This window comes from Pocillopora verrucosa, chromosome 6, assembly GCF_036669915.1.
Source record: "Pocillopora verrucosa isolate sample1 chromosome 6, ASM3666991v2, whole genome shotgun sequence".
Classification (NCBI taxonomy): Eukaryota; Metazoa; Cnidaria; class Anthozoa; order Scleractinia; family Pocilloporidae; genus Pocillopora; species Pocillopora verrucosa.
This window is the reverse complement of record NC_089317.1, coordinates 25,088,698-25,103,540: the sequence shown is the minus strand read 5'-3', so window position 1 is coordinate 25,103,540 and position 14,843 is coordinate 25,088,698. Positions and strand designations below refer to the sequence as shown.

Sequence of the window (14,843 nt, the reverse complement as noted above, 5' to 3'; positions counted from 1 at the left end):
CCTTGGGATAAACCGCCGCTCTATCGATGTACTGAACATGACACCTCCCCCTGGGATAAACCGCCGCTCTATCGATGTACTGAACCGAACAATCAAGCTGCGACTTTCTTTTTCCATCAGGGCTTGGTTTGACTTTTATGAAGCGGGACATCACCAAAAATGTCTTTCACTACAAGTGTTTTATTTGAGAAGTGATCTCGTTTGACATTTAATTTAGTTTAAGTCTAAAACTTCAAGATTTGACGACACAGACATCCTTTCGTAATTTCTCATTAAGTATAATACTATCCGAACTAAGGAATGATTTTAATCACAGCGTGTATTGCAAAACCAACAAATGTAAGATACCAAATTGCTCTCAAGAAAACCAACAAAACTAACCACAAAACAGAGTAGGAAAAAAAACCTTCTATCTGGGGGGAACTACGAATAACTAATCCATTTTTGCTTCCTCATTCCTCTTTTACGAAAACTAATTCTTGCTGTACCTAGTCAAACTGATGTAAACCTAGGGAATTAATTTCCTTCTGCTTCAAGCTGTCACGAAGACCATTTTAACTTGCCTATGTATTCATGAAATACCATGTTCTTTTGGTGGAATCAACAGCATCAAAAAACGTGATGACTGCAAGATCAGAAAAGACTCGCATCTCAGTCGTTAAGTTTCTTACAGCTCGTCCATATCCACCATAAGACTGTGCATGTATTGGCTTTTAACTCGACGGTGCCTTCTGAAGCAAACAGCACCAGCTGCAATGGCAATAGTGAGAGCGATCACACCAACCACAATACCCGCAATAGTTCCTCCTGACATTTTGCCATCTTTACTCGCGCTCACTTTCGGGGACGAACCTGCCAAATAACAGACAGATACGTCAAATATCAGGTTTGTTTTGTGACTGCTTACTGATAATTGCCTGGAGGCTCGAAGGATTTTGGATAGGTCGCAAAAAGATTTTAAGCTTGCAGTTGTGATTTTCATGATTCCCCCCCCAACCATGGCGCTCATGTTTCATATGGTCCCCGCCCCCCTATTTACTCTGATAGTGACAATTGATCCCCATCCGCTTCCCAGGAATCTTCCGACCCCCCCCCCTCCCCCCCCCCAAAAAAAAAAAATAGTAAATGGTCTTTTATGAAGAAGACCTTTCAAGGGAAAGTTTACGCTGCAGGCTATGACGCAATCATCTCAAAGTACACACACATGCTTCTCTTTTAAACTGCGATTCAATTAATTCCGAGGATGACATGACAAAAGTCTCCCTGATCGGGTCTTACCTTTTTCGGTTCCTTTGGTTCTTGATGTGGGCGTAGTAATAGGCGAAGGCATGGTTACATTTGTCGTCGAAGCCGACGTCTTGTCCGTGGTTGGTGGCGAAGATGTGGTTTTCTCAGTGCTAGACAGAGGTGTGCTGGATTTATTAGTAGGAGGTGCAGGCGTGGTTTGCTTTGTCGTCGAAGCCGACGTCTTCTTTGTGGTTGGTGGCGAAGATGTGGTTTTCTCAGTGCTAGACAGAGGTGTGCTGGATTTATTAGTAGGAGATGCAGGCGTGGTTACCTTTGTCGTCGAAGCCGACGTCTTCTCCGTGGTTGGTGGTGAAGATGTGGTTTTCTCAGTGCTAGACAGAGGTGTGCTGGATTTATTAGTAGGAGATGCAGGCGTGGTTACCTTTGTCGTCGAAGCCGACGTCTTGTCCGTGGTTGGTGGCGAAGATGTGGTTTTCTCAGTGCTAGACAGAGGTGTGCTGGATTTATTAATAGGAGATGCAGGCGTGGTTACCTTTGTCGTCGAAGCCGACGTCTTGTCCGTGGTTGGTGGCGAAGATGTGGTTTCCTCAGTACTAGGCACAGGTGAGCTGGGTTTATTTGTAGGAGATGCAGACGTGGTTACCTTGGTCGATGGTGAAGGTTTGGCAGCCTTAGTGCTAAGTGCTGCCGGTATGGTTTCATTAGTAGAAGTTGCAGGCGTGGTTGCCTTACCCGATGGTGAAGGTATGGGTGCCTCAGTGGTGGACGCAGGCGACACGGTTTTGGAGGTCGACGTTTCAGGCGTGGTTACCTCGATCGTTGATGTTGGCGCAATTATCATAATCGATGGTGAAGAGGTATTTCCACTGATTCCAGATGTAACACCGGTGGGTCCTGTAGCAGAAGGTGCAGGCGTAGACATTTTTTTTGTTGACTGGTGCGCGGTAGTGGCAGCTATTGGTGAGGACGTAAGGGCATGAGTTGACCATTTAAGCGTGTTTAAAATTCGTGACGTTTGATGCATGACTAGTTGAGTTGTTTTGGTTTCTGATGCGGTTAGCGTCGTTGGATTCTTCTGTTGTGGCGCTAAAAGATACAGACATAAACAAAGACGTTAAAACTATTAACTACTTGCTTTTAGAAAAAATAAGTTAAAAAATCCGTAAAATACCTTTCTTATTAAGAGACATCCACAAACCGCTGGGATAATAAACATTATCCGGCCAAGTCTTGAGTTGGCACAACTCTTGTCTACTCGTGTTTGCATTCGGCAAAGCTGAGCAGTATCTCTGGCTTTTGAAGACTTTCATAAACTGTGAAGGTGACTCGTTAAATGCATCATTGCACAAAGACCTACAGGGAACTTGTAATTTACCGCTGTTTTGTTTATCGCATGGCGGCGCTATCTCCATGCAGATAACTTTTCGAAGCTTTGTTGAGTTTCTATCGACTTGATGGAAGATAGTACTTGACTCCACCAACTTCTGATATTTAGTCGTAACAGATGTAGAATTATAGCCCATACTCTGACATTTTTTCAAAACAAGCTTGTGACATGTGATATCTGAAAAATGAATATACATAAAGAACACAACAAAAGTTCAAATAACTTTATATTTTGAGGTCTTCTTTTGAGTGACGCTTAAGCATATACTTTTGGGCAAAAAGAAACTGTCTGCAATCAAACTTTAAAAATATATTTTAGAAAAAATTTATAGTAATTTCAGTTCAGTTAGAAAGCAAACAGCGAAAGGGAAAAATTTTATTATTTATTATTTTGCATACGGGAATAGGAGGACACCTGCAAAATTAAAAATACCTTCTTATCATGGCTTCGATTTTTGAAGCCGCGCCAAATGTTGAGCGTAGAATCATCGATGCATGACAATCGCATGTTTTTAGCGTGATCCTCGAGATTATGCACAATTGTTGATATTGCAATCAGTTTTGTGTAACGTTCAGCGGTAACAAATACCACGGTTGAAAGGAAATTGTTTAAATATTCAAATCTCCTTGTAACCCGCCAGGCATAATTGTATTGCATATCGAACCTTGGCCCGCATACACTACCGTGAAATTTTCGTTTACTTACCAGAATTATCCGTGCCACTGTCGTTAGAATGGGTTGAATGTGAAGTACATCGGGTCGACGGAAGAACCCCGCAAAGGCCGCGGAATAATGCTTTTAATCCATCGTTTTCGCTTGATACGTTCCTACAGTCAGAGAGAAACTTCTTGCACGTACTTTTGCAAGGTAGCTTCGTCGATTGGCAAATTGGAAGATAAAGCGGACAAGTCATGAGATTAGTCAACGAAGAGCAGTTAAACCTCTTCTGCAAGTTGAAAATAAGACTTGCAACTTCTCCTTGTCTGCCAGAATCAAATGCGGAAGAATTGTAATAACCCGCCTGTACGCAGCTATTGAACAAAGTTGTGTTGAGCGGCTGACATATTCCACCAGAAGCAAAGTCGAGGAGTAGGGTCTCCAAAGAAACGAGTAATAAACCAGCGAGAATCCACATTGTCAACTTTTTTAGCGACACATTGACAATATGAGTTCCCACTCCACTCGACAATAAGGAAACGTTCGCTATGTGCGTGAGTAAGAATCCGCTGACTCATGAATTTGCTTGACAGGCACGCATAAATATCGAAATGAGTTGCGAGACCCACCAATCTCTATTATCAAATCGGAAATTCATGCAAAGGCCGAGCTTCGCTCGGGTAAATGGAGCAACTGATCATTTAACTAAGTGTTAATGTGACTTCCGCCTGATCTTTTTTAAGAATGAAAAATAATATATTGGCCTTATTAACCCCTCTAACAGCAATATATCGCGGTTGAAATAACACAAGTTTCCAGACTTGGGTCTTTATTAGGACAACGCGCAGTCTCTCAATTCATTATGGATATCAAGCAAATTAGTCGAGCCTCAAGAACATGAATAAAGAAATAGATTTACGCTTGAATGAAATAAATTACATTTTGACTAGCGCCTGTGATAAACAAGAAAATAAATTATCTTCTGATAGACGCGGTGTCAAATTCCGTCGAAGCCTGTTTTTTTTTAGACTTCTTGTCGGCCAACTTCTTTAATTGCAGTTCACCTGCTTAGATAATTTCTTTTCTTGCCTACAATACATGTCGGTAGTGAACAAAACCTTTGTACGTTTGACTCCATAAATTGTATATATTTCTTAAACAAGATGGCGATATCATCAAATTTACGGTATTCATTTACGGTATTCAATTCTGGTATTTTAAAATTTTTCTATCCAGAGCAAAACGCTGGCTTCACACACGATGTTGGAGAGGAAGTTAGGTAATCACAAACAGCTGTTAGCAATTAGGCAATCGTAAGCTCAGTTATCGCGTTTGTTAACCTCCCTCGTTGCGAAAGTCCAAAAGTTTAAAAGATTCCGCAATCAAACTCACGACTAAGAAGCATGACTTTCACGTGCGCTTCGTGTCCTCCTGCGAGGGATGACGTAGTAAAAAGCACGTGACTTTTCGGCTGTTCAGACAACAAAGACTCCACTGTATTTATGAATTCAATTTCAGGCCAGCTTTTGGCTATATGTTAATGAATTAATCCCGATGAAATGATGAATAGAAGAAACTGACTACAAAAGTCAACTGAGCAATTTAATATTCGGTCAACCTTAGCAGGGGTGCATGCAAATGTTTTTCTGTATTGCCAATATCTAAAAAGTTTAATTAATTTGTCTTCAATGTAAGCCTCAAATATTAGTTTCCGGAAACTTTTATTAAGTTCAAGTAATCTATTCACCTTTGATGTGGTCGATCCGTCATGCCATTTTTATTGAATACTTTGTAAATTTGACTATTATAGTTTAGAAGTACACATTTCCCCCGAGCTTCGATTTTAATAAGATATTAGGACTGATTTTAATTCAGCTGTCTTCTAGCGAAAGTGTTACTCTGACTGGTACACAAATAAATACCCCAATAAACCGCGATAAAATTTTTACGGAAGTTAATATTGCGGCCTTCCGCACCTCCATATTGTTGCGTTTTAACGTTACAAAATTAATACTTTTAAATAGTTTTGGACGATGACTTTGTCTCCTCTGAACTCTTAATCAAAACGAGGACTTTCGAAAACGACATCGAAAGCCTTGGGAGGAAGTTTCGTAATTGCCTTGGTCTGATGTGAATTAGTCAAAACAAAGGTAAAAACTGAGACCTCTGCGGGAGTTGTATTGTGAAAAGCAGCCTGCTTTTCAAATGAAGATAGAGAATTTAGAACGCCCATCGAAGTAAAAGGTATCTATTTTTCACTGAGATTTACAGTAAGTACATCTAATTCAGGGACCGCGCGGCAAATTTTTGAGTGGTGGGGGGGGGGGTGCTATTTTTGGCTCCGTTATTTTTGTTAAATTATTTTTTGTTAAATTTACTTTATTTTTGCAAAAAAGTGAGGGGGCTAAAGCTCCCCCCCAGCCCCTCCCTCTGTGCGGTCCCTGTAATTTCAAAGAGAGGCCACAGAGGGAGAGGTCCATAGGGAAGAAGACTGCCGATCGATTGCACTTCGACAAGTACAATTCTCAAGATTTAACATCGCGGACAGACCATTTACATGTTCGTTAATGTTTTCGAGCTCTTGAATTAAATAACTGAAGAGCAGGCTTAAAAGTTTTTTCCTAAATTTATTTCACCATTTTCTTATATTGGTAAAATATTACGTTTATGATGGCTCACTTAATTAATGAACGTGCGTGTTCGTGGAGAAGTAAGTCTGTGAGACCAAAGTAAGTTTAACTTACCCTTAACAAGACGTTTTATTTACCAATGGCAAGAGTAGAAGTCAATCTTTTCTTGCTAATGGTAAACAACAAACCCTATCCCACTGGAACCGATTCAAATGATGTGATCGTTTGCATATTTGATTTTCGAGAAATCTAGGGTATAATCGTTTCCGAGGGTAGAGACGGCGAACTCTAGCGATTTGAAGGCGGTTACCTAAAGTCACATTCGCTCTGACGAAGGCTTAACGCTCGGACCATCAGCTCTAGAAACTCAACGGTGCACAATTTACACTATCAACTAATAAAACCGTATAATCTTGTAAAACCCCTCACCGACGCAGCACTACAGATTCTTTAGAACCTACCCTCTTTGTGCATTCCAGGTAAATTGAGTACGTTACTTTTCACGTAAAAAGAGAATATTCGTTGCAATTTAGTTCGAATTTATGAAGCTTTTCGAAATTCCCATGCAATTCCTATAAATCTATAAATACAAACAGTCCCACAGTTTGCACAGGGTCCCTGTTTCTATTGCAATATTCTCCATTCATTTGAGTGATTTACTTTCAACGGTTCAGTCCCAGTAAGCTTGCCAAAGTTTTAAAGGCGATGTGCCTCATTAGTCTACAAAGACTATGGGCCTGTTTACATGGAGGTGGGGGACTCCGGGTAGGTGAGGTAACCCGACTAGGTGGGGTAACCCGCCTGTCCATATGATTTCTTATTTCATTTTGATTGCGTTTACATGATAGGTGGGGTGACTCGCCTAGGCGGGTTACCCGGTCTACCAGGTGGGGTCAGCCGGGGTGTCAATTTGCCATGTAAACGTGTCAAGGTGGGGTAACCCGCCTAGCCGGGGTCGCGTTCACGGCAAAAAGCTCAAAAGCGAAACGTGTGTTTTAAAACTTTGTACATTTCCTAGCCGTCTCATGGCAGAAATCACCAGAAAACGCAACGGACACACAAGGAGTGTAAAATGTTCACATTTCGGAATATTTAGCGTTGTAAATCGACCATATTTGGTTTCCCAAATTATTCTGTATATAACGTAAGTCAACGGTTTCTCGCGAAACCAAACACCGCGTAACACAACGCGTGACGCTTCATAAATACATATGTGTCCGAGAATTGATCTTTCGTCTTTTTCAAGATGTGAGCTTGGGACGCCTCTGCTCAAACTCCTTAATTGCATGCGCAACAACACCCCAGCACCCCGGGGTTGTAAGACCGCATGTAAACGCGTTTTATTTTTCGACCACGGCTAGGCGGGTTACCTCACCTACCTGGGGTCCCCCACCTCCATGTAAACAGGCCCTACGATAATGTTATGCCTCGAACCTTGTTAAGGCCCTATCTTATCAGTTTAGAGAAAGAGTTAAAAAGCGAATTAAATCTACTGTCGGTTGTATATGGCGACAATTTTCATTAAATAACTTTTACGACCCTCCATGTTCTTATGTACTACTGACTTCCCTCAGTAAACGCCTGGTATATCTAAGTAAACTTTCTTGGCCTCGTTTTTAAAACGAAATCATTTGAACATACGTGTACGAAGCTAAGAAAACTGATCCATGCATATAGAAGAAAAGCTTTCAGTCCCATCAGCTATATGAAAGAGGTTTTATAAAGAACATTAAGAAACATCAAGTAAAAATTTCAAATTCGTCTGCTTTGCCCTCCGAGTAGAGTATTTGTTTCTGATAGTCAAATTGACGACTTCTTCGTTTCTTCCTGTAAAACAAAACTCCTACAATTCCTATCGCAATCACAAGAAGCACAATGAAAGTTGCAATAAGCCCGATTGCTACTTTGTTTGTTTTAGAGTCCTCGTCCTTAGTTGATTTTCTTGCGTGGATCCCGGGAAGTTGTTTTTCTGAGTGGGAGATGAAAAAAAGAAGAAAAAAATTTTGAAATTAGCAATTTGGAATCTCGTAAGACTTAAAGATAGGCAAGAAGAACCTTCAATCAGAGGGTGATGGGCACTTTAGTCGTGTACCAGTTTGACCCAATTTCGGGATCGAATAATTACTTCTCCAGCTGCATAGAATCGAGAGATTTTAAGCCACTGTGATTGGCAAACCTGACATAACACGACGCGGTTTAACGTTGGGGACGCACAAGGAGGTCAATCATAAGATTTTACAACACCGTGACTAGTTGTCAAGAGAGATTCGCTCAAATCTCCATAAAAAGCAATCCGCTATATGAGTTGTTGGGGAGATTCTGCTTCTCTCTTCCTATCCCCCGGAAACATATATGTTCATCAACGCTGACCAATGTAGGTGACTCCCCTAAAGTCAGTCAGTAAGATTTAAGAGGCAAGGGAGAAAAGTGTCTTGCCCAACACCGTAACACCATGACTTGTCCGGGGTTGGTACCAGTACTAGTGAGCCAGGCCAATCGTTAAGTCCAGTCATGATAATTGATGATAGCCGTTCAACTATCGTGCGTGTTTGAACACGATTTGTCATGCACTATCATCAACTATCGTCAACTATTATGTAGTTTGGACATGTTCAAATTCGACATAATAGTTGATAATAGTTTTTGCGGCCTTTTTAACGAGCGGATCATAATGAATGATAGTTTTTCGGTCAACAGTTTTGCCGAAAGCGAGCTTAAACCGAAATGGCAAATGGTAAAACGACTACACTAGCCGTCAAAATGTGGCAGAATATCACGTAATTCATTCTCATCATCTTCTGGTGGGCTTGAGTATCTTTAACTCGCAGATTCTTGCCTAAAATCTCAAATGCCACCGAAATTGCCGACCTCAGAGCGCGCCATATCTGTTTACAATCTCATCGCGTGATTTTATCAACTATCAGGACCGTTTGAACAGGGTTTAATTAGTCATAAGCCGACTGTATCTAACCTCGATTCAATTACGTATTATCACCTCATTCAGTACCTGTGTGTTTTGTGGTCCCTTTGGGTTGAGGTGAACTGAGGATAACTGTCCCTTGAGAATGGGCGAAAATTTTTGTAGGGACAAAAATTTTTGTACCTCTAGTAGAAACGGATGAGGATTGATCTGAAAGGGAAAATCATTTGTTGCAAGGGGGTGCTAATCATAAGCCTGGCTGCGTCACTATGTTTTGTTTTTGGGCACGACACTTTACGCTTTCAGTGCTTCTTTTCACCCAGGTGTATAAATGGGAAAAACTCATGCTGGAGAGGGCACTTGGTCCGAGAGCAGACTTTTTACCATATAACCCCGGGTCAGTTACTTTTGTTGTAATTCTTATTCAGCACCTGTATGTTTTGTAATTCCTTCGAGTCCATGTGAACTGGATGTAGTCGGACTTCGAGAAAAGGATGTCATAACACCTTCAGTAGAGGCTGTTACAGGTTGACCTGTGAAGGTAAATGATTGAAGTTTTTTAATTCAAGAATTTGAATTTGTAGGAGTCCCGACTGCTGGAATGCACCTAAAGTAACAAGTAAGATTTATATTATATTCATACCGGTCGGTGTTGCAGAAAAATTCCAATTCTCTGCACGAGGCCAGTGGGTCTGTTTGCATACCGATGCAGACTTAGGAGTGGATTCTCTGCTCGGAAATTCCATACACATATCTATCTCATAAAAGAATGGTGATTTGCACGTATTAAAGAACTTTTCACAAGTGTCTCTGCAGAGGAAGGCAGCCGAGCCATCGATACATCCCGGCAAATTCTCAGCGCACACGATTTCTTTTCGTTTCTCGTAACAGGTGCCGTTGGTTCTCTGGCCGATGGTGCCATCGATGTATTTTTGGTATCGTCGTTGTATCGCTTCTGAAACTACTGTTTGAGTGTAGCCCGGTATTCCTTTGCAAGCAGGGACAACTATATCTGAGCAGTTGTGTTTGTACGCTAAACAAATAACGAATTTAAAAAAAGGAGAAAAAATATAATCAGTAAACAATTTGGTTATGGCCTGTTCCAGGCTCTTGCATGAATGTGAAAGCTCGGTTGTCATGGAACTTTTAGGCGCTCACTTAACCCTTTAACTCCCATGAGTGACCAAGACAGAATTTCTCTTTACAATATCGATACAACATCAAGCAGACAAGTGATGAGAATTAAGAAAAATATCAGTTAGCGGATTATAAGTTGATCCAATACCAAATTCTCCAGACTAACATCACAAGAACTGTATGACAGACAGTAAGGAGAATTACTGATCAGATCTTGGGAGTGAAAGGGCTAACACTCCTTCTCCGCCCGGTATCCCCTTTGAACAGAACATAAATTCCTATTTTTAATCGTAATTTCCACATTTAGTTTGACCTATAATAATTTAGTCCCAGTTTGAGAGAAAAAAAGACTTTAAAGATACGCTTACTTCGCAAGGAACAATACCCTGGTAAGAAATAAAAAACAAACGAACAAAAAAAAAATCAATAAGAAAATTTGTATCAACTTAGAGAGAGTAGAGTCACATTTCAAGAGTTACTACATCACGGGCGACGTGCCGGGAAAGAAAAATAGTCCGAAATGTGAGTGGTCAGCAGTAAAACAACTTTCATACTTTACATGGTGACAGACCATTTGTAGTTGCAGAAAACAATCGTGTTGTGGAGCCGAAATGTTACCAAGTTCTACTTATACTTCGCTAATTAAAGTCAAGAAATTTTCCAAAAGCTTTGACTGTAACAATATTTTTTACTGCTACGTTAACCAACGGAGGCATCGGGAAAAGCATCTATGACTCTGGAAAAGGCATCAGGAAGAGTGATATTTAGGTTTTTTAACTAGTGTGACGAAAAAAAAAGTATCTTGACCTCCGGTTGTGCAAGGCTTAATCATAGTAGGCTTGCCTTTTTACTTGAATTTTGCAATCTCGACTGTTTTTTCGGGAAAAATAAAAAGCTAAACAACCCTACAAAAATTTAGTTTTTGATTTTTATATTTTTTTGAGTCTTAAATAAGTTTGCATCCACCCATTGTTAAAAACGGTGAAAAATGGATGTACAGTCAACACTTTTGAAATATTTGCTAAACTTTTTATTTAGCAAAGTATAGTGTTAACATTTTGGGATTTATAACACGATTATTGACTGGAAATACAAATGAATTGTTTCTACATGCACTATTAAAGCTATTTGACCGCTGACCACTCGTATTTCGGACATTTTTTCTTCCCCGGCCGTCGCCCGTGACGTAGTAACTCCCCATTTTTATGGCTGTAGAATTCAATCTTTCACTTAGAGTACGTCATTTTGGGGCTCACTCTTTTTCCTCCGAAAGTTTACATTGGTTTTAAGTCAGAATTAAACCATTGTTTTAATTGTTTTGGACGCTTGAGTACCCTGATACCCTTGGTTAATCAGTAGAGTAATGTGCAAGAAAAATTTACCCGCTTCTGATTGGCTGAAAACTAGTGTATTCTCATGGCATACGAGTGCACAGTTGTAACACGAGTGCAAATTACAAATAGCGCGCCCACGTTATCAAAATTTCGTCTGTTTTGCCTTTCTGAGATACTTTTTCATGTAAATCGTTAACAAGTAAGAACATGATCCTCTTGCAATTTGGTGTGATAAGCACTTGCAAGTTTTTCAAAGGCAACTTTATTGTCTTTGAAAAATTTACTCGTATTTATCAACGAGGGGGGCATTGAGGCCGATTAGAAACTGCAAAACCATAGAAAAAATCTCTTAAAAACCGTAAAGCCGAAAAAAATTGATCAAAACCGAAAACCTCATGTAGAACTGTCAAAACCGATACATGTTCACATCCCAGTTATTAAAACCCTGATCGATACAGTGGTGTCAAGTGGAGCATATGGAGTAAACTACACTTATTTCATTACAGGATTTGTGAATGCCATGGACTTGGCATTCGTATCTTCCAGTATCTGCTTAAATTGACGGATGCTCCTTCGAGGACCTCGAGCGTGGTCTCTGCGGACTCAGCAGCTGGTAATGGCGCCTAATTAAATTAAGGAAATTCGCACAAAAGTCCTCGATAGGATTGAAATTTTGCAGTCGCAAAAAGCTATAGCTCTGGAGAGTTTTATCGAAAATCCCTAATCTAACATTTCCATTTGCGAACTAGGACCTGAAAGTTTGGAGATTCTATTGAAATGTTGAATCAATTAGTCAAGTGTGGCCTGTAACTTAGTCACCAACTTCGAGGTGGCATTCATAAAGAAAATCTGGCAATGTTCCGTGCTTAGCTTTGCCCTACGTGTAGCCGTACCCTCCCCTCCCCACCCCCACCTTCGGGGAGGGGGAGGGTACGGCTACACGTAGGCTACCTAGGGATCCCTACGATATTTTAATTGGTTTGTCACACATTCCTCTCGATAACATTAGCGTTTAGCTGCTGTTCGAGATCAGTGGGAACGCGTAATTGCCGCTCAGATTGAAGAGAAACAGGAACCCAAATAGGTCAAAAACCGAAATATCGAATCATATTTTTCACGAAAACCGAAAACCAAATGCTAAAATACGGAAAATCCGCAAACCGCAATGTATACCAAAACCGAAAAAACCGAATTTTTTTGGCACAAAAACCGAAAACCGATCTAAAAAAATAGCCAAAACCGCAAAAACCGAAAATCCCCATGCCCCCCTCATTAACACCAAATTGGCCTCGAGATCATGTTATTACCTCTACAAACACGTAGAACCGGACATCAATCAGAAAAAATAGCAACAAGCTGTGCACTTTCAAGAACAGTATTTAAACCAGACATACAGGGACATGATGAATGAAAGAGCACTTAAGTTCACTCTTACAGTAGGAACTCGTGTATGGCTGAAAGAAAATAATTGCACTTGATGTAGAGATTCCTCAAATGCCGCTATCTACATACAGGTTGTCATGGTTAGTGACATGTTTGGAGAGCTGTCGAGAAATTTTGGCGCCAAAATAGCGCTGACGTTCTATAATGATGTAAACACATAGACACCATGCATAATTAAAGTCATCATTTTTCGACAATACCTAAGCAAGGAGACATATGCTTCCTTTTCAGTGTAACAGCTGTTGTTAAGTTGACGATTAATCCCTTTGAAATCTTAAGCGTTAAAAGTTGAGTGTCGTCGGCTAATCGCAATTGGTTTCACAATAAATAGCTCGTTTTTATACGATGTTCTACAGTTAAGTGACTGCCTCCGCAGCGATGGCAAATACACACAACAAGTTTGGCGATACGAAAAATATTAGTGTGTGAGGGATTATTTGATCACGAAATATTATTGAAAAATAACATTTAAAACGACTTTTTATAGAAGGAGTGACATATCGTTTGTTTCTTCTTTCTTTTAAATAGTAATGGTAATTTTCCTTCTTACCAAAGTATGATGCAATACTTTAAAGTGTTTTTATGAAAAAGATGTGCCATGCTCTATGAATTTTATAGTAACAGTTTGCCTTCTTTAAAAGACCATTAAGATAATTCGCTTACTTTTGCCGCTGTCTTTGAAATTCGGCGGTGTAAAACATCTTCCTCTGTATCCTAGTTTGGTATTTGGGTCATCTCGCTCAGGTAATATGTCGCACATGGCGACTGTCCATTGCAGTCCTTTCTCTGCGATAACGTCTCGGCATCTCGTTGCGTAGTCGTAACAGACAGCCCTACAGGGTAAATATGGTCCAGGTATATCCTCCTCACATCTTGGTACGAACAGAGAACAGATCATAGTATTCACCGTTGCAGAACAATTCTTAAGGAGACGTATCAGGGTCGGTACGGCTCGCGAGGCGCTAGTGAAATGGTGTTTGTAGTCATATTGAGCGGTAAACTCGTAGCCACAGACTTTGTCAAGTCCGTGCTCGGTTCTGTTGACAAGACCACATTGCCCCGTAGCTTCCGAGAATTCTTTAGAAAACGACGCAAGAAGAAGGACGACGAGTTTAGGATACAACCTAGTGAAAATGTAAAAAAGTTAACTTGCCCCTCGAAGGACATTGAAGACACTCTTCATTGTTAAACTCGTTTTATCTAAACACCTAACAGATAAGCAATTACTTACATTCGTGAATATTTTGTTGAAAGCGTGCGTCACGTTGCTTTTTCACAACAGGTTGATCCGTAAGTTTTCGGTGATTAAGTCAATCACAATTTGAAATAAATCAATGAGAGATGAAATCCAAACAAGGGTTAAGAACGCGCGTGCTTACGGCCGTAAGGCGCTGAATGCAAATTCGGCTAATTTGGGGCTGAAACGGGTGGTTGCTTTTGAATATCACTTTGATGTTTTGAACAATAGGTCAGAGATAAAGAAGCCTTGATTCCTTCGAATTGTCTTTCAGACACCTTAGAATTAGGGTACCAACAGTTATCAATGTTAAGTTGCACTCCAATTTCGAGATGTTTTAACAGCTAAAATAAAAAAAACCGTAAAGGTGAATATTTTTAACGTTTATTACAATTAGATCACTGGAATATCACAGAGAAAACGAGACACTTGACATACAGTACGTGGTACTGATATCTGTGACCTAGCTACCAAAATGGTCTAGATTAAAGATGCAATCTATGTGTAGACAGAGACAAAGCGTCCGCAGGCTTTTATCATTTGATAAGGGACAGATATTAATCGAGACAAAATTCGTTGTTGTGCAAAGAAGCTCATCTCTTGATCAATAAGGCGCTCATTTTCTTTTATTCACGCATGCGTCTAACTGTTCGAGTTGATGAGCTTTGTCCAGTATTGGTCAAGTAAAATAGAAAACCTCACTAGACATATTCATGTGCAACTTAATATAGGTAATTTTCTTACTTAAATCTGCGTATCAGTGCTTGGGAAAGGCTTCTGCTAAGGTCATATCCCATAATGATGAGGTGTAAGCACCAGTTCTATATAAATTAATTTGCAACAGTTCTTG

The 14,843-nt window shown here is 40.2% G+C and overlaps 2 protein-coding genes across 3 annotated transcripts; both read right to left on the bottom strand.

Moving 5' to 3' along the window:
• Nucleotides 1-160: 160 nt before the first annotated feature.
• Nucleotides 161-3,967, bottom strand: LOC131775975 (mucin-2). The gene is made up of 4 exons (XM_059092136.2): nucleotides 3,341-3,967; nucleotides 2,420-2,812; nucleotides 1,279-2,334; nucleotides 161-852 (listed from the first exon to the last, which is right to left on the bottom strand). The coding sequence occupies exons 1-4, from the start codon at nucleotides 3,768-3,770 to the stop codon at nucleotides 668-670; spliced, it is 2,064 nt and encodes a 687-aa protein (XP_058948119.2). The 5' UTR covers nucleotides 3,771-3,967; the 3' UTR covers nucleotides 161-667.
• A 3,657-nt stretch (nucleotides 3,968-7,624) lies between these two features.
• Nucleotides 7,625-14,144, bottom strand: LOC131776069 (uncharacterized). 2 transcript variants are annotated; one of them, XM_059092241.2, is made up of 6 exons: nucleotides 13,988-14,144; nucleotides 13,420-13,880; nucleotides 9,486-9,875; nucleotides 9,274-9,375; nucleotides 8,930-9,052; nucleotides 7,625-7,891 (listed from the first exon to the last, which is right to left on the bottom strand). In XM_059092241.2, coding segments are annotated over exons 1-6 (1,308 nt in total). In that variant the 5' UTR covers nucleotides 13,990-14,144; the 3' UTR covers nucleotides 7,625-7,661. The 2 variants fall into 2 exon arrangements, with proteins under 2 accessions (XP_058948224.2, XP_058948301.2); XM_059092318.2 differs by lacking the exon at nucleotides 8,930-9,052.
• Between the last annotated feature and the right edge of the window lie 699 nt (nucleotides 14,145-14,843).

Bases quoted from the DNA above. Each gene is read 5' to 3' on its own strand.
- LOC131775975 (XM_059092136.2), bottom strand. From the start codon at position 3,770: ATGTGGATTCTCGCTGGTTTATTACTCGTTTCTTTGGAGACCCTACTC. The intron at 2,813-3,340 runs GTAAGTAAACGA...TTCATTTTTCAG, and splicing joins CAGTGGCACGGATAATTCTG to ATATCACATGTCACAAGCTT. The intron at 853-1,278 runs GTAAGACCCGAT...GTTATTTGGCAG, and splicing joins AACCAAAGGAACCGAAAAAG to GTTCGTCCCCGAAAGTGAGC.
- LOC131776069 (XM_059092241.2), bottom strand. The intron at 9,053-9,273 runs GTGCTGAATAAG...TTTCCCTTTCAG, and splicing joins AGGAATTACAAAACATACAG to ATCAATCCTCATCCGTTTCT. The intron at 7,892-8,929 runs GTACTGAATGAG...TCTCCCACTCAG, and splicing joins AGGGACCACAAAACACACAG to AAAAACAACTTCCCGGGATC.